This window comes from Aricia agestis, chromosome 4, assembly GCF_905147365.1.
Source record: "Aricia agestis chromosome 4, ilAriAges1.1, whole genome shotgun sequence".
NCBI classification, from domain to species: domain Eukaryota; kingdom Metazoa; phylum Arthropoda; class Insecta; order Lepidoptera; family Lycaenidae; genus Aricia; species Aricia agestis.
Window position 1 is genome coordinate 17,838,253 of NC_056409.1, and position 19,451 is coordinate 17,857,703.

General features: G+C 35.9%; 1 protein-coding gene across 1 annotated transcript; it reads left to right on the plus strand.

Moving 5' to 3' along the window:
• Nucleotides 1–778: 778 nt before the first annotated feature.
• LOC121726579 (serine/threonine-protein phosphatase 2A 56 kDa regulatory subunit epsilon isoform-like) lies at nt 779–18,086 on the plus strand. Its single transcript, XM_042113995.1, has 8 exons — nt 779–1,712; nt 4,558–4,754; nt 6,732–6,926; nt 11,574–11,764; nt 11,931–12,144; nt 14,622–14,741; nt 14,862–15,091; nt 16,779–18,086. The coding sequence occupies exons 1-8, from the start codon at nt 1,574–1,576 to the stop codon at nt 16,876–16,878; spliced, it is 1,386 nt and encodes a 461-aa protein (XP_041969929.1). The 5' UTR covers nt 779–1,573; the 3' UTR covers nt 16,879–18,086.
• The last annotated feature ends 1,365 nt before the right edge of the window (nt 18,087–19,451 follow it).

Below are 19,451 nucleotides of genomic sequence, written 5' to 3' on the forward strand. Positions count from 1 at the left end.
AATCCGTTTAGCCGTTTTCGAGTTTTAGCGTTACTAACACAATTGGAAATCCATTTTTATATAGATGCTGAATGTGTGGACGAAATTCCTAGCCGCGGGTTTTGCTCGACGTTATTGCTCGATCGAGCAAAACCGTATGTGAGTAGGTACTTAGCATTATATCGAGCGCGTGCGGTATGGGGCCATTTTAAAGCCGTGGAGCGACTGAAATACTGTGTAGTGTACAAACAACACTTATAAATCTCTACAAAACTATAGTCTGGCATAAAAGTGAATAATTTAAAAAGTGGCAATATCGTAGTGTCATCCGTTTTTTCATTAGATTGATATTTTGAAAGGGATGACACTACGATGTTGCCACTTTTTGATTTCTTCACTTTCTTGACGGACTATAATTTTCAAGATATTTACAATGCGCACACTTAGACGCTGCGCAAACTTGACCCACATGACCATATATTAAGGTCTTAGGCCACATTCTTATCGTATGCAGTACCTTATTCGTTACGTTACTCGTTACAACTTACAATGATTTTGTTATTTCTGAACGCATCACTATTCACTATAGATATAGATAATAGAGGTACGATGGAGATCCGCTTCTCACAATTATTTATAAAATGAAGATTTTTCATGTAAGATAATAATTTTTAATATTATTATAAAATAAAAATTATTTTACATTTTAATGAAATATTTTCAGCTCTCATCTTTCCCTATTTCGTGAAAACATCAATAAAAGTGCGTTAACTGATTATATGAACATTTTTATATCTCCATCTATTTTCAGAAATAGGTACTTTTTGAGTGCTGGCGTTTTTGCAGCAAAAGCAGTGATGATAATCTTCTAACGATTTAGATTTTAGTAAATTGGTCGTTTATGTTAGTGAAAAGAATAGCGGAAAACCTAATTTACTTTGTGAAAGTGAAAATTAACCAATAACTTTAGTGCCTATCGCTAAAATGCGTCTTGTTTCTTTGCCTGTACCTAAACGGATGGTGAACGATGGCGAAAATATGATGATAGATTTTTGGTGTTGAAAATTACATTCTGTCATCGCCGTCATAGTTTTCTATGATACACGATAAAGACAATAAATATAAGATTTCGACGATTTTCAATTTGATATACGAAGATCTTAAGCCGCTCGACGATAATTGTGGAGAAATTAAATTGTCATCGACTGACCGGCTGATATTACACGAGGCTTGTATGTATATGTGACTTCTTACTGGTAATAGTGACACGCCTCAGAAAATCTAACTAAGTTTTGTGAATGAACTTATTTTGTTTTGTTTTTGTGTCGTTTTGGTGAATAAGACGTTTTAAAATTACGTAACTATTGTGGAATCTCATAGTTGTAGAATGGCTTGAGAGTCGAGTGTGATCTCTCCATTACCGTCATGTGTGACGACGGAATGTTTGTTTAGGCTCTAATATTTCGTTGCTGCCTAACGTGAAATACGCGTTCGCTCGGTCAGTTCGGCTGGATCATGAATTTGTTCGATTTGGGAAAAGTTTCGCATTGATTGTTCTCGACGTATTGTCAATTCGGACACTCGTAATAGCAAAATGTCTTCGGGAACTTTTGTGGACAGGATTGATCCGTTCGCGAAGCGATCACTAAAGAAAAAGACCAAGAAGTCTCAGGGCTCCTCCCGCTACCGCAACACGCAAGATGTGGAGCTCCAGGCTTTACCCTTTCTAAAAGGTGAGTAAATCCTATATCCAGCACCAGATGGAAATTTGTATAAACAAAAGCCATAAACAATCATTTACACTTGTTTCTACACATGCAGTGCACTGACAGTGTTGCCAGACGGCCAACTCGGTTTCTCCCCAAGTGTTCCCCCGAAATCCCCCAAAAATTCGGGATTTCAAGGAAAATCCCCCCACAAATTATAAAAGAAAATTTTTGTTCATTATGAATGGGAATTTCACAAATGGATACGATGAATGTACACTATTTCTGCAATAGCGTCCAATCTTAACAGAATCAGCATCTTTGCGAGCTCCTTGATCATTTTTATGGTTCCGTAAGTCGTAACCAAAGGGTAAAAACGGGACCATAGTACTTAGATTTCGCCGTCTGTTCCCAGATTTTTTCCTCCAACAATCCCCCCAAAAAATTGTTCCCCCCAATTTTCCCCCCATCACCTAAAAAAACCCCCAAATTTGGGGGGATTCCCCCCAATCTGGCATCACTCAGTGCACAATGTATTCCAACAGTTTCTGCTCAAAGTGTAAACATGGAAAATATTAGAATTGATCAAAGTGAACTGTGATACAGTTTTGATCAATACAATAAACACAATAACTCAAGGTTAAAGATGCCCACACAGTTGACTTGGTATTTTTTTTAGTTTTATAACTAAACACTTGTGTGATGTCCTATTCCTATTACACTTCCTAAAACCATAAAAAATGTGGGAAGTAACAAGCAAATGGTAAAGTCAATTGCTCGCTGAAAGCTCAAAAGACAAATCTTTTCTTTTAAGATACTTAATATAAGCATTGTTTTTGTACATTTTAAATCTGGTTGTTTTTGGTTTGAAAGACGTATGATAAATAATAATTTTAGTTGACATACTTTGATATATTGTTTATTCCTCATGCCCTTTGTATACATTTTTTAAAGCTTTAATTGAACAAAAGCTCTAAAGACTTGTTTACTTTTTCTCTCTATAAAAAAAGTACAAAAATGTAGTATTAAAATACAATGAATAAAGGATAAGTATAACTAGAACACAAATATTTTGCTTATTACCAATGTTCTGGCAAACAATGCATAGTCACAGACAAATCTAATCTACCACATCTGCACTTTATTTGCAGGACATAAGGTTGTTAAGTAGTATACTTGTACTCATGGCTTGGGTCACCATATACAGGGTGTAACAAAAATAAGTGATAATACTTTAGGGTGTGTATGTGTTCCTTATAGAGAGTTCACTGTGAAAGTAGCAGCACTGAAGGACCAATTTTTTTTTTCACTTTTGTATGGGCAAGGGCCCGAGCGCCACGAGTTTCCCCATACAAAAGTGAAAAAAAAATTTGGTCTTTCAGCGCTGCTACTTTCTCAGTAAACTCTCTATAAGGAACACATACCCACTCTAAAGTATTATCACTTATTTTTGTTACACCTTGTATATGATTCATATTTTAGGTTCCTTTGTCCTTTTTATGAGGATTTTATTTTTTAGTCCTTAATTACTTTTAATCTTATTTTGATCAAAGTGGTACTAAGAAGTATCTTCAAAGAATTTTAATATTAAATTTCTTTACAGAAAACAAATACACAGAGATTTGATAAACATTGACTCTTTTTTAGGCTTTCGTACCCAAGGGGTAAAAACGGGACCCTATTGCTAAAACTTTGTTGTCTCTCCGTCTGTCTGTCCGTCTGTCTGTCTCCAGGCTGTATCTCAAGAACCGCTATAGCTAGACCTCTGAAATTTTCACAGATTATGTATATCTGTTGCCGCTATAACAACAACAAATACTAAAAACAAAATAATATTAATATTTAAGGCAGGCTCCCATACAATAAACATGATAATAATTAACATGTGCACACTAATTTTTGCATATTGTATAATCACGCATTCCTATTTTCACTCAGGTCTTCTGGAAGACATTCCATTTTTGGAATAAGATGTATCTTTGTACAAAACATATTTTTAGTTTTAAGCTGGTTTGTTAACTTCATTTTGTGTGTACATAAATAATTGTAACATAAAATAAATGATTTTTTTGGCCTTTTTGCTCAATATCAATAATAACAACAAGTAGGCACTAGAAATTTTCACAAAATACTTAATTGTATTTTAATAATTAATAATAATATTTAAATAAACAAAAACCACAAATTATAAAAACCTTATAAAGCCTATTTTTGCTCTATAACGGCACGAAAACCTTCGTGCGCGAGTCCGACTCGCACTTGGCCAATTAGTTTTAAGAGCCAATGCTGTCCTATTGCTAGTCTAATACCTCCCCAAAGTCTTCCACTCCTCTTGATCCACATCTTTTTAGTGGCCGGTGACTTTATACAGTCTAATATTAATATCTTTAAAATTCAAATGTTATTTTACTGGAAAAGTAGATTTTTTTTTGCTCTTATTTTATAATAAATAAATACTAATAATTATCTTAATCTTTTTATTAGTGGCTTTATATAATTTGTAGCCATACTCTAAAATTACAAAAATTGCTTGCACAAAATGCATATAAATACATAAAAAAAATAAACATTTTATAACTTCATTGCCGCATTCCATTTGAGGTTAAAACAATCAAAACACTCAAAATACCTCCTATTTTGATCATTTTGATTATTTTTAACATCAAATGGAATGCGGGGCATCTGTAACAGCATTGATTTTTTTTATTGGTCTAATATTGATTTTCCTTAATTATTTAATAATTTATTGTATTGCTCAAGTTTATTTTATAACTTTCTATCTCAATTTTTATAAGTCACAGCAGTTTAAAAAAGATACTTTTGAAATAAATAGAACCCATGCATTTTCACATTATTATTTTGAATGTTTTAGATGTTCCTAGTAACGAGCAAGAGGAACTTTTCATTCGCAAATTACGGCAATGTTGTGTTGCGTTCGACTTCATGGACCCGGTTACTGATCTAAAAGGGAAGGAAATAAAGCGTGCCACCCTCAACGAGCTGGTGGAGTACATCACTGCTGGCCGTGGTGTGCTCACTGAACCTGTCTATCCTGAAATCATTAAAATGGTGAGTTGCTTCTGTATAACTTTTGTGATGAATAATATTATATTATGTTTACTCCCGCAACTCTGTTGACCAAATTTCATCTCAATTCGCCCAGCCGTTTTAAAGCGTAAAGAGGTAACAGACACACTTGATCATTTATAATATTAGTAAGGACTTCATCTGTTTTCCTGTATATGTCGCAGTTGCAGGTTAAAATAGGCCATTCAATCAAACAGCTAGCCTGAACAATGCCATTCAATCACATGCACTGCAACATTCAACACTACAGCTTGATGATGCTTAGCCAACTGGTTAAATGGTAAATTAACTAAGGTGACCATTAGTTTAGTGCTATTATTACACAAGCGTAATAATAACAAGCAGACTGATTGTATTCTAACTCGAACACAATTGCAATAAATACTTGGTGATGCATTTCATTATTCCGTAATTTCTCCTCAAATATTTGTTTAAATTTTGATTCACTCATATGTGCCCTCGTAATTTCTGTCTCTTTAATAACACTTTTAACGTATATTTATGAAAAATATCTTAATACAACCACAAAACACCGGTAAGTTGACGCCATATTGTAAACAAAACGCACCTAGCGTTGCGGTGTTGAGCACTGAACTAATTCAATCAAATGGCAGCTTTTGAATCAGCTGTAGTGTTGAATGTTTTGAGCGACTTAAATATTCAATTAAAAAGCTAGACGTGTGATTGAATGGCGTCGTTCAGTCAAAGGGCTAGCTGTTTGATTGAACGGCTATGTAAACCAGTTGGCTGCGACATATATAAATAACCTATGTATGATGAATAAAATAATAAATATCTATATTAGTGATCTATGAACCGACATGAAAACATAAATATCTTATTCAATTTATGCTATTTAGTTACACTAGAGATCGCCCAATGGTCGAAATTCAACCTTAGTTTCAACAACATTAGGACTACATGTTTTGTAAAAAAATATTGACTTTATCATATTTTTTTCAACTCTTGTCTCTGAGACTCAGCTGATCTCAGACTGGCCGTGTAAAGCGCTTATTCCACTTATCCTAGCTAGGATCCTAAAAAATTTAGTCAAGTGGAATAACATTTAGAAAGCTAGGATCCTAGCTAGGATCCTAAATCGGAAAAAATGTGGCTTCTAACTGACTAAATCAGTGTTGCCAGATGGTTTCAACCTTTTATCTGTAGTGGGAACTGCTAAATCTGTATTAAAGTCAATTTATATTATGTTATAAGATCTGGAATCCATTCGTAGGTAATTTCTTAAGTCTGCTGGTTCCAAGTAGTTCAGAAAGTTCATAATTGATAATTATTTTTCGTGGAGCAAAAATTCTTTCAACCATCTTTTTTGCCTTTTATTTATTTTTATTTTCATTGAGCCAACAGCTAAGCCTATGAGAAGACCAATTTTTTGTTGCTTTGGTAGAACTGGAGCCATTAAGAAGACGTCTGACCAAAATGACAACTGATTTAGTCACTAACTTAGGACAAGTGGAATAAGAATCTTCTAATTAGTCTCCTATGTAGGATCCTAGCTAGGACTTCTAAATAGGACAATTAGTGGAATAAGCGCTTAAGCATTGTCTAATAGTAGCTAAAATTCAATAAAAAAACTAATCCATTTTCAATTTGTCACCTTGTTGTCAACAGACTTTGCAACCATAATTATAAGACTATAATTCGTATGTATAGGCTGTAAAAATCTGTAATTTTTCGTAGTGTGTGTGTTGTAGTGTGTGTAATTTTTATTTGTAAAAAAAATGTATGATAAAAGCATAATTTAAAAATAATATTATCTCGATGCACTCCTTCACCATGTAAACTATAACTATGCAAAATTTCATTCACCTACGTTTCCCCGTTTTTCGTCAAAAGGGATACAAAGTTTTTGGCTCACGTATTAATATATAGATTAGCAACATAAGAAACCAATATTTGCATTTGTAATTATTTCTGTACACATGCATTTTCCTTTAACAGATATCGGCTAATCTTTTCCGCACTCTGCCACCGAGTGAAAATCCTGACTTCGATCCTGAGGAAGATGATCCAACATTGGAAGCTTCCTGGCCTCATCTTCAGCTAGTCTACGAGTTCTTCCTACGCTTCCTGGAATCGACCGACTTTCAGCCAACTATCGGAAAGAAAGTCATTGATCAAAAATTTGTATTACAGGTAAGTGTGTCTCAATGTATTAAATATTATTTAGAAGTAGCTGTTGGTCGCCGTTTTTATCTGCGTATTTTAGTAAAGTACTCAACGCATATTCTCGCCTCGCGCTGTCAAAGTTTTTACCTCTATTGCATTTTGATTATTTATATTCAACTTCTACCGAAACAGAATAAATTTATTTTATCTAACTTAAACGAACTTAGTAGAAGACTATCAAATAATACAGCGTTGCGTCGTTTGATAACCCTGTTGACAATTAAGTTTGTAAATTAAATAAGTTGATTTAGCAGTGGTAGTAAACGGATCTTACAGGTGGTTTTTTTTGTACGTATAGAAGGCTTGTACACCTTTAATTTGTCGATATTTTCGATTGCATCTTTTGTTTGGTTTTGGATTAAAAAAATGAAAACCTAAAAATGAAAACTATTTTATTGTAGGTAAAATATCAACACGGCGGATCGGGAAAAAAGCTTGAAATATACCTTATTTAAATAAGCTTTCAGGTGGAATACAAAATTTTATTTATTACGTAAAAATTTTGGAGATATATGGATTTTTCGCTTCCGTGACGCAAAAAATCGCTAAACTTTGGTATCTCGTAGAATAAAAACTATTGTGAATTGACACGCGGGTGTTCTACTCCTGCATTCATAATACTAATGCCCTTTCAAAATTAAAGAAAAAAGAAAATTTCCGATTTTTCGTCTCATCCGTACACTGTGCGCCTCTATGTATGTTTGACAAGACAAATGCTAGGCATTGAAGAAGGATATTATACGTATGACTAAAATCGAAGTCATGAACAATGAATCACTTTTTTTAAATAAATTTAACGGACCAAATAGGGGAAAAGTCAATGAGAGTAAAATAAGAGATATATATTTTTGTCTCTTTACCTTCTAAAATCTAATCTAATGGTTGTAAACGTTTTGGTTTCTAAAATTAATATTGCTGCCACGATTTTTGGTATATAATGTACCAACAATCGATATTTTCAAAGTTTCCACAACACAAAATATAATCTCCGAAGTCACATTCTTCAGTTCGTCAAAAAATCCTTTTAGGCTCAACTTATACTGGCGTAGAGTCGAAGCAACGCGCCATGTTTATCACCAAAGCATATTATAGTACATCTCTATTGTTCAATTATTTAAGTACACATTTCTGCTATAAAAATATGGAAGCGTCGAAAATCAACATTAATGTGCACGTCGATGCGCGCTTCTATATTTTCGTAGCAGAAATTTGTACTTCACCGATAGAACTATAGAGATCGATCGAATGTGCTGTAGCTGTAGGTAAAAAAACGTGACGCGTCGCGACGCATCGACTCTGCCGCAGTGTGATCAAAGCTTAAGGCTCAACTCAGTTCTCTCGGCCAAGCACTCGGTATGTTTTGTATAGATGTGCTCGGCCGAGGACACTGTCTCGCCCCTCTACTCAGTAAGTGTAATCAGGCCCTTGAGGTGTGAGGTTTCCAGACTGAGATTTCCCTCGCTGACTTGTAATTCACCAGCTACTTTTTGCTTTGACTTTTTCCCATAAATCTAATCACTGTTGTTTGGATGCAAATGGGATGTTGGCTTCTTTGTTTAAGGTTCTATTCTCTTTGGTGTAGCCCTCCCTAATAATCCCTATTCCCTATATTATGAAGCCCTTTTTTTGCCGACTAACTTGATCAAAGACGTCTCGCCTCTCTTCAAACGACGAAATAGTTACATTGCAGGGGTATCACCTAAAGTAGTATCTTCTCTTGTTGCAACATGTCAATGTTTACAATTTTATGCAACTCTAGTGTTTTTGAGGAATCAAGACATAATAACTATAAGTATGTAGGTATAACAGTTTTCAGTCATCTCCAAAATTAAAAAGATCGTCGATCGTCCTAAGATTCTTTTTAATTTTGGAGATGACTGAAAACTGTTATACCTACATATTTATAGTTATTATATATATATATATATATATATATATATATATATATATATATATATATATATATATATATATATATATATATATATATATATATATATATATATATATATATATATATATATATATATATATATATATATATATATATATATATATATATATATATATATATATATATATATATATATATATATATTTTTTTTTTTTTTTTAATGAAATAAGGGGGCAAACGAGCAAACGGGTCACCTGATGGAAAGCAGCTTCCGTCGCCCATGGACACTCGCAGCATCAGAAGAGCTGCAGGTGCGTTAACGGCCTTTTAAGAGGGAATAGGGTAATAGGGGAGGGTAGGGATGGGAAGGTAATAGGGGAGGGTAGGAATGGGAAGGGAATAGGGGAGGGGAGGGTAGGAATGGGAAGGGAATAGGGTAGGGTAGAGAAGGAAATAGGGTAGGGGATTGGGCCTCCGGTAAACTCACTCACTTGGCGAAACACAGCGCTAGCGCTTTTCACGCTTGGTTCTCTGTGAGAACGTGGTATTTCTCTGGTCGAGCCGGCCCATTCGTGCCTAAGCATGGCTCTCCCACGTATATATATATATATATATATATATATATATATATATATATATTATATATATATATATATATATATATATATATATATATATATATATATATATATATATATATATATATATATATATATATATATATATATATATATATATATATATATATATATATATATATATATATATATATATTTAATTATACTCATTATAGCAATATAGCCAGATAATGGACAGCTATGTCTATCAGAGAAATTAAGAGGATACACCAGGGGCTAGAGAAATTGAAAATAGGTATTTGAAAATGTATTGCTGTCTCACCAATCTCAAGTCTCCCACCGCAGAGCGCGATAGAGACAACACGACAAAAGTTCTAATAAATAAAAGAACAGAAAATCTTCGATTCGTTGTCCGCTGTTTCCTTTTCCAAAACTTAACCGATTTAAGTACTTTTTTCATTAAGAATTGCAGCAAGGCTTGAGCTGTGTTCCTATGTTTTATTTTTTTTGTATATTCTAGCCAGTTTTTTTTTCTGGGTGTTTGAACACAGAGGAAAATCTGGCCATTTTTTTGGGTTTTTGGACGTTCTTATCTTTTTTAATAATAAAATAAGAAAACATAGGGACATGCTATTAGTGGCCATAGATATTCAAGAAAAAAATCATAACTCTACCGGCATTATGGTGTGGACTCCTCTTAATTCATAGGTAGATAGCGAACCTACTTTGTTTGGTCGTGTTATTTCAAGTGAATGTTAGTCGAGATTCAAGATCTTTATCAAGCAGATAGGATAGATAGAGCTTGGCACGATCCGACCAAATCACCTAGATCCGCATCTGCCTATGAATGAATTTCTCTGGAAGTACTTTGGTTGGAACTTGAATGTAACGCTGCTAACGCACTCCGCGTTTCATTCAGGTCAGGTGGGCGAGGGCGGTTCTTTCATTCAGTCTAGCTAGACTCTAGAGATCTAGACAAACTGACTCGACTTAACCCAACTAAGTGACGTCGGTTGTTATCTTATGAATTAAAATTTAGTTTGTTATTATTTTTAGCAATATTCCGCGAAATAAACTTCCTTAAAGTAAATGAGTGAGTGCACGCATAGGCATGCGTACAACACCTCCCTCCTCCCACACTGCCTATGCGTACATTCGCATGCAAGAACCTGCAAACACCACCACCACACAAGCAATAATGTTGGCAAATCCGTGCAAGTGGGAGGAGGGAGGTGCTGTACGCATGCCTATGCGTGCACTCACTCATTTACGTAAAGGTGGAAGTTTTTTCGCGGATATTGCTAAAAATAATAACAAACTAAATTTTAAGCTATGGATTTCCGCAAAGTAACGCCTGATTCCATTAACTGCTATTTTATGAGTTAGGCTGCCTTCACATTAAGTCGCAAGCCGCGCGGCAGCCGCGCGACTTCTATACTGAAACATGCCGCGCGGCTCGATTTAGTATAGAAGTCGCGCGGCTTGCGACTTACCCTTCTCACCCTACTCACCCTTTGGGTACGGAACCCTAAAAAAGGCATTGAGTGTTTAAGGTCATTCCCCGAGAAAACGACCTTGACCATACATTTGAGGCGTTGCCGAAATCGCACAAAAATCCTATTTTTTTTTACCTATCTTAGTTCAAAATTGAATTTAAAAAATCTAACGGAATATGTAGTTAATGAAATTGTCTATCTATTGTCGTGTGTTTGTAAATACTAGGGAACGGAATTGCTGAAAATGCTGAAAGTATGCTTCAATGTTAACAAATTGGTATTACTTTGGAAGCTAATATCATGGGTATAATAAACAAAAATAGAAAATTAATAATGAGGACAGGAATGTTGATATTATACTGAAGATTATTGGAACTTAAAAAATTTTATTATTACTTTGTAGCTTTCAAATTATGAGTTTATATGGCTCTAAATACGGTAAATTAAGGCATCTCCGTAGGGGGAGCGCCTTAAGTTCCATTTTAGTTTCTAGAAGTCCTAATAGCCTTTAAGACTTTTAGTTTGTAAACAATAGTCATTTCTTGCGTCAAAAGTCGCGTCGCGCGTTCTCGCGTCTTTGGACTTACTACTGTGTTTAAGAGTGTCCTATGACATATATGTATGACTCACTTCATCCTTTTTACAGCTTCTAGATTTGTTCGATTCGGAAGACCCTCGCGAGCGCGACTTCCTGAAGACCGTGCTGCATCGCATTTATGGAAAGTTTTTGGGATTGCGAGCTTTTATACGAAAACAAATCAATAACATATTTCTTAGATTTGTATATGAAACTGAACATTTTAATGGCGTGGGGGAACTTCTAGAAATATTGGGCAGGTAAGCGACTTATTAAGCTACTACTATTCATATTGTCGATAAAACTTTTATAATGTTTATTAACAATAGAAGTAGAGCATCGACTAGACAAAGTGTGCTATCCTAGAGTCTTGTAAAAATTGTCACCCGAAGCATCAGTCCATAAATTGTAAACGCTAATTTCCAGCATAATAAACGGGTTCGCCCTGCCGCTGAAGAGCGAGCACAAGCAGTTCCTGGTGAAGGTGCTGCTGCCGCTGCACAAGGTGAAGTGCCTGTCGCTGTACCACGCGCAGCTCGCCTACTGCGTCGTCCAGTTCCTGGAGAAGGACGCGTCCCTCACCGAGCCCGTCGTGCGCGGCCTGCTCAAGTTCTGGCCCAAGACCTGCTCGCAGAAGGAGGTGATTATTGTACTGCTCTGTTGCCGATGTGTTTGATCGCCTCGATCGGAGGTGACGTAATACGTCATATGGTCCAATCACTAGGCCAAATTAGGAGTAAATCTCGGAAAGTCGAGGTATCCAGTATATTACCACGTAAAAACTTGTAGTTTGGCATCCTAAAACAGTTCTCAAAATTCACATATAATTGGATGGTCGCAAGTTTTAAAACTTGCGACGACCAGTTGACCTCAAGATAATGGGCATTGTCCAAAAAAAATCACATGTACTTTTTATATTTTTTTTCGTTAAAATAGGGTATTTTAAGAATATAAATTAAATAATTTTGAAATTCATTGGCTAGTTTTTTCTCAATAAATTTTTAAAGTTTCGCTCTGACGTCATTGACGGCCAATAATTGACCTCTGCAGTATGTTTTTTCCTTTTAATCTTATTTATAATGGCTGGTTCGTCAAATGCAAGTCCTCATTATGTGAAAGCTGATACGAGAAGCTTACCAAAAGTTCGAAACGTAATGTTGGTTGAATTTATTGCTAATTTAACGCCATTGAAGGTCAAACAAAGGTTAAACACATTTGTTCAAAAATATAAGTAACTAATGGGTATTTTTTTCGTTTATATACAGAAATACGATCACTGACCTTATTCCTCGAAATGTTTTTGTAATGAGCAAAATTAAAAACAAATGGACAATCCCCATTCTCCGAACGCGCGCTCTACGCCCTCTATTTTGAAAACAGTTCAAGGTGTAAAAAAAAATTAAATAGAAAAGTTCTAGAGAATTTAATCCGCTACTGTCTACAACTTTCCTATTCATACAATAAACGTAAAACGCATAGAAAACGAAATACATATTTGCAAAGAAGTAAAAAAAAAACGATTTTTGTGACTTTTGACCCCTGATTTCAAAACTTACGACCATCCAATTATATGTGAATTTTGAGAACTGTTTTAGGATGCCAAACTACAAGTTTTTACGTGTACGGCTACGAATAATAAAAACTAAGGAAAAGTAACTCCATAAAAAAACATGCTCCACAATACTTGTCAAAAAAGTTAGTTACACATTTCAATACTTTTGCAATATTTAGGTGACCTTGAGCGGTACTAGGCTGATGTTACATGACAGATCAAAAGGAACCAAATTTAAAACGGTAATAGTATGGGAGTTACGATTCCTTAATTTTTATTATTCGTAGGTGTACGGTAACTCGATTTTCCGAGGTCAACCCCTATAGTGACTGGGCTAATATGTGAGTTCAAATCAAATCAAAATCATATTATGTGAACGTCGAAGTTACTGTAATATGTTACATTTTAATTACTCTTCCATAATAATTTATACTATGTTCGCCTTCCGCCGAGTTAGTGTAAATTCTGGACGTTTTTGGGGGTTTTAGCATATTATGCCAGATGCAATATACCTCCAAGTTTAAAACTAAAAAGAAATTAATAGGATGCACGCATTTTTATTTGATTTCTTGATAGATTTCTCTTACTTATAATATTAGATACACACTGTGATAAAGGCATGATAGTTATACAATGTGTCCCGACATCAGTGCCCGATCCTTTAATGTCGTGATCTATGATATATTTTATCGACAAATTGGCTCTCAAATTTTTTCTCTCCCTCACGGTTGTAAAATGGCAGCCATTTTATTTTTTCCCAGGCTTTCACACTAATCTGACCAGTACTTCTCATGTAAATATCCTATGAAGATAAAAAAGGTCTCATTTGATAGCTAAACTTGTGGACTACGCTTACACAGGCAATATGTTATAAGTTTCGTGGAATTAAACATAAAAAAACCAAAGTTTAAGAAAAAAATTGTGAATTTTTTAATTAATGGCTTTTTGTGAAAAATCTAGCACATTAAACTGGTTCTTTTTTGTTTCAAAAAATAGAAGAGGTTTTCATCTTACAAGAATTCTTCACTTCAATGGTCTAAGTCAGATAGTTTAGAAGTTATAACGATTTTCCTAAGTATAGGTCAGATTAGTATAAAGTCAGAGATTTTTTTTTATTGCAAAAGTTGGAGAAAAATAATTTGGACTCATGATTTATGGCATATTTAAGTGACAAATTGGCTTTCAAATATTTTTTTCACCTTTTAGTCTAGGTGTCACGGGCCGCAACCAACATTTTTTAGGAGTAAAAAAATAACATTACTAAAAATGTGTGATGTTATAGTGGAAAAAACCTATCTACATATATTTTAAAGTTTGCCAGTGGGCGTATTTTTTTTTAATATCCTGAACTTTATGCTGGCCACTTATAAAGTCCCGGCCAGCCCTATGCGCCCTGAGGGTCGCAGGTTGATTATAGCTCTTGACAGAAGGACGGAACTGTGTGTAACTATAAATTCTGTACACACTACACATTTGATCTTGTATAAGTGAAAGGGATAATAATGTATTGTCTAAAAATGGATATACAAGCCATGTAGTAAAATTAGTTTTGTAAATAATTTCAGGTGATGTTTCTGGGCGAGATAGAGGAGATACTGGACGTGATTGAGCCCGCACAATTCGCTAAAATACAAGAGCCACTGTTTAGACAAATAGCTAAGTGTGTTTCCAGTCCTCATTTTCAGGTAACATAATTTACTTTCTGCTCTTTTTAAGAATAATTTATAAATGCAAAATTGTATGCAACGAAAAAAATACCATAGGGCTTTTACATAAAATATAATGTCGTACACGTCGTGTTTCAGGTGGCAGAACGGGCCCTCTATTATTGGAACAACGAATACATCTTATCGCTGATAGAGGAAAACAACCAAGTTATAATGCCAATAATGTTCCCAGCCTTATACAGGATGAGCAAAGAGCATTGGAATCAAACTATAGTAACCTTTGTGTACAATGTACTCAAAACATTTATGGAGATGAATTCGAAACTCTTCGATGAATTAACTGCGAGCTACAAAGCTGAACGGCAAAAGTAAGAAAACATTTATATTGAAATATTTACCTCTTTGTAATAAACATTTTACGCAGCATATTCAAAGTCCGCTGTCGAAGTTCGTCGCGTTACTTTTGTGTGACACAATTACAACACACAGGTTCCGTTTTAGGGTTATAGTCAACCAAGTTTTGTTGATTACAGAACCCTATAACGAAAACCTAACAAGCTGATTTTTTGTATATTGATAGGTTACTAGTTATATAACACTACTCAACACTAAAAAATAATCTGATTTGGTACATATGATTTCATATCGAGGTTGACTACTAATAAATAAATGTAGGCATTTTATTTTGATATCACATCTGGAAACTGAGAAATATAAATTCAAACTTTCTGTAACGTGGACGTTCTTCTGGCCATCACGAGAGTCACTCGTACTAGGACACAAAATTGTTAAATTTGGTTCACTGGTTGAGCCCGATTAAATTATTTTGCTGCCGTAACACACAAAATTAGGCTTTTTAAATATTTTCGTAAAACACTTGAACAAAGATAGTCCTGCATTACAATTTCCCTAGCAAGTTTGCAAATCTTAGTTAGGCAAAAATCAAAGTCAAAATCAAATCTTATTCGTAGGTAGGGCATAAGAAAGCTGATCGAAGATTCATCTTTTACATCAACTTACTCTTAATCATTCTGATAAACAAGCAGGGGAAGCTTTTATTGATGTGACAATGAATTTTCTCGGTCACAACAAATCCGCTGACTTTCGCCAAAAATAAAATTGATATTGGACTGTGTCCTTAAAAAGGAATGTTATATGTAAAATACATCATATTTAGTTTATACTACACTATCTTTGTTATTAGCTGTACTTCCCCGTGAAGGATGAATAACTTTAGTCAATAGATTATTGTATAAGTTTATTTGTTTATTAGTTTCTTACTAGATTATAGTGATAAAATGTTGCGCGTGGTGGGTGAACTTTCTAAGCTGTACCAGACAAACCTTGCAGGTTTATGGTACACTCTCAATTAGACATAAGTTATAATTTGTATTACTTAAATAAATAAAATAAATAAAATGTAATTTACTTAATCCGCACTTGGACTTTTTGCCCGAAAATATGGGATCAGTTAGCCATAAACATGGGAACCGTTTTCATGAAGATACGGCTGAATTTTTTTCCAAGATGGGGGCCTGTTATGCTAGCAGATTGCTGTTGGAGCCTTATTAGTGAATCTCCAGGATCTTAATACAAGCGTAAAGCCAGCTGCACCAAGAAATCTTCCCCTTTTATATATCATTTATCTCGGAAGTGAGATGTGATCCAAAAATTTTATTTACACATTTATATTAGGCCAATAACAAGAAATTATAATTACATAGTAGGAACTCAGATAAAAAAAAAAGTTGAAAATTTGTTGGTAGTGTAATTTAAGAGTAACATTGTCCTACAAATAGAACAACCCCTATTTTAGGACCATCAAATTAAAGTATGAAATCCTTTCTATTTCTGTTAGTTACCACTTTCAAGATTTTTCGCAAATAAAAATGTTGTTTGTCTTATCAAAATGAAGCTACTCACCAAAAATTTGCTTGATACTAATTAAAAAAAAATGTTCTATGGCTCCCGTACTATTAACTATTAATTCTATTATATTATTCCATTAATTAATTCAATATAAAAAATAATAACGTATCGTGTCGTCGTCCGCAGAGAGAAGAAGCGCGAGAAGGAGCGCGACGAGCTGTGGAAGCGGCTGGGCGAGATGGAGATCAGCCACAAGCGGCAGCAGGCCGCCGGCGCCGCCAACTGATCGCGCACGCCCGGCCTCCGCAACTTTACTTTCCCTTATGTATACATATTTTCTATTTGATTACATTTTTGTTAGTGACGTTATTAATTTTTTATAATCGTTCTTTTGGGCGGCTCGACGCGCCGCGAGCGCCCCCGGAATCGATTCGATGCGCCGTCGCCCGTCTTTTTTATATTTTATTTTGTACTCTGAGAGGTACGGGGAGAGTGAGACGGAGTCGATACGACGGGCGCCCGCGCCGCACGCGAGGCTCGGTCGATTCCCCGCGCGTCGCCCGCCCCGCCTCGCCCCGCCCGGCCCGGCGGGACGGCGGTCCCCGGATGTCCGCTACCCGATGATTATCGTACTAGTATTTTGTATTCGTTCGCGTAGGATACTCGGTTACTTTAGGATTTTTTAATATTGTTAAATTGTTTAAATAAGTTAAAAGTTGTATGTATAATTGATGCATGATCGTATTGCATTTCGGATCACCGATAAATGTATTAATCGGGCACCCAGCTTTTGCTGAACATGATTGTACAAAAAAAAATAGGGAAAATTCATAACATTGTACTTTGTTTAGTATGCGGGCCGGTACGCGGGGGGCGGGCGGCGCGAGGCGCTGGCCGTCTCGCGCGCCGCCTCGCCCCCCGTCGCCGCCGGCCGGCGAGTAGTTGTTCTATGAAAGTTTCTTTCGACTAGCTGCTGAATTTGAAAAATGTAATTTCGACGTACTATCATTTTGTATAGATACATAGTGTAAATAGGCATTTATTTATTATAAATCTATAGCAGTGTGATTTTTATACATAGCTGCGGGAGGGGGACTCGACGGTCGGTCAGTCCGAGGTCGGTCCCGACGGAGCGAGCCGGAGTCCTCGCGCGTGACGCATACAGCTCGGTGAAAACTAAAAGGAACGATCATATTGGTGTAGAACAATGCTAAAGTAGTCGTAATAATTTCTAAGGGAATAGTCATTACTTTGTATGATATCGCTGTAGCCATTAATTTTTCTATCATCACTAGTAGAGCGGCGCCTCTGTATATAGTCGTACCGATACGCCGCCGGGCCGCGCCAGCCTAGCGACCCCAGCGTATGTATGTATGTACACTATGGAGATGTTTGTTATGTAAAATGTATTAACATTGCAAAAATTATATGATCTTATATATAAATTACTATTATAGTACACAGTATGGAAATAAAAAAGTTGACTCACATTAATTGCATTCTTTGAGTGGGGACGAGTGCGCGCCGCCCCGGACGTCCCCGCCCGCCGGTGGGCGCGCTCGCCCGGCTTCCATAGACACGCGTGTAGTGTAGCGCCGGCCGGGGCTGGCGGCGCGCGCTCGGCTCGTCACCTCCCGCCGCTGTCCCACCGCCCCGCCCCGTCACCCCGCCCCTCACCACGCCCCTCACCACGCCCCTCACGCCGCCCCTCGCACACGACGCACCCTCATGTGGCAGTCCCGTCTCCCGTCTCATCGACGCCATCTAATATTATGCCATTCTTATTAACTCCATCGACGCTATATAAATAATCACATAGTATTTTAATTCTATGCGGAATTTAGGTTAATTTAAATTTCATTCGAGGTTTTTATTTCGCTTGGATCACTTAAATATAATGAGAATAATATATGTAAAATGTGTGTACTTGGGTATAATAAAAATGATAAAAATTGGATAATACTTGTACTGCGACTCTTTAGAAAATAAAAATAATTTGTACCCTCAGCAGATATGTTTAATGGATGTCTTCTCTTTAATTTTCCAATGTGTAAGCTTAAGCGAACCTAGTATAATAAAAATGATTAACAAAAATAACATGAAGCTAATAAACAAGATATTTTGAAATTGTTTAGATGACATTTACTTCTTTTAACATCTAACTGTGAACGTCACAAAATAACTAAATAGGTACATATTCTATAAGCTCTAAGCTGTAATAATTCAATACAGATAGACAAAAGAGACAAAAATTTAAACCTTCACTGCTGTTCTTACTGCTCGCAACTATAATATTTATAACTCACATTATCGAACCAAGTCCTCAAACTACTTTAAACGTGTCTTATTGGCTTTAGCCTATAGATTGTAGATGACACTAATAAAACCGTGTATTACAGTCCTACAATAAATATAATGGAACATGGCCGACCAGCCATGTTACATAGTTGATAGTAGGCAGTTGCATGGGCATACCCAGGTATGCAGGGGGGGTGCATACCTGGGTATGCCCATAGAATATAGATGGCGCCGCGCCCGCAACTCCGTTGCGCCAAAATACGTTTATCGCGCGGGAACCGTACATTTTTTCGGGATAAAAGTATCCTATGTACTTTCCCTGGACTCAAAGTATCTCCATACCCCACAAAATTGGTTCAGCGGTTTGGTCGTGAAGAGGTAACAGACAGACAGACCGACACACTTTTGCATTTATAATATCCCACCAAAAACATTTTCAAGTAAAAAAGTTGCCAAGATGAGAACATATTATAGTTCGTGGTGTCAAAAAGTAGTGAGATATCACGTAGAGCCAAGTTTCTAGCCTTACATACTAAGCCCTAAATCTGAAAATCTTTATTT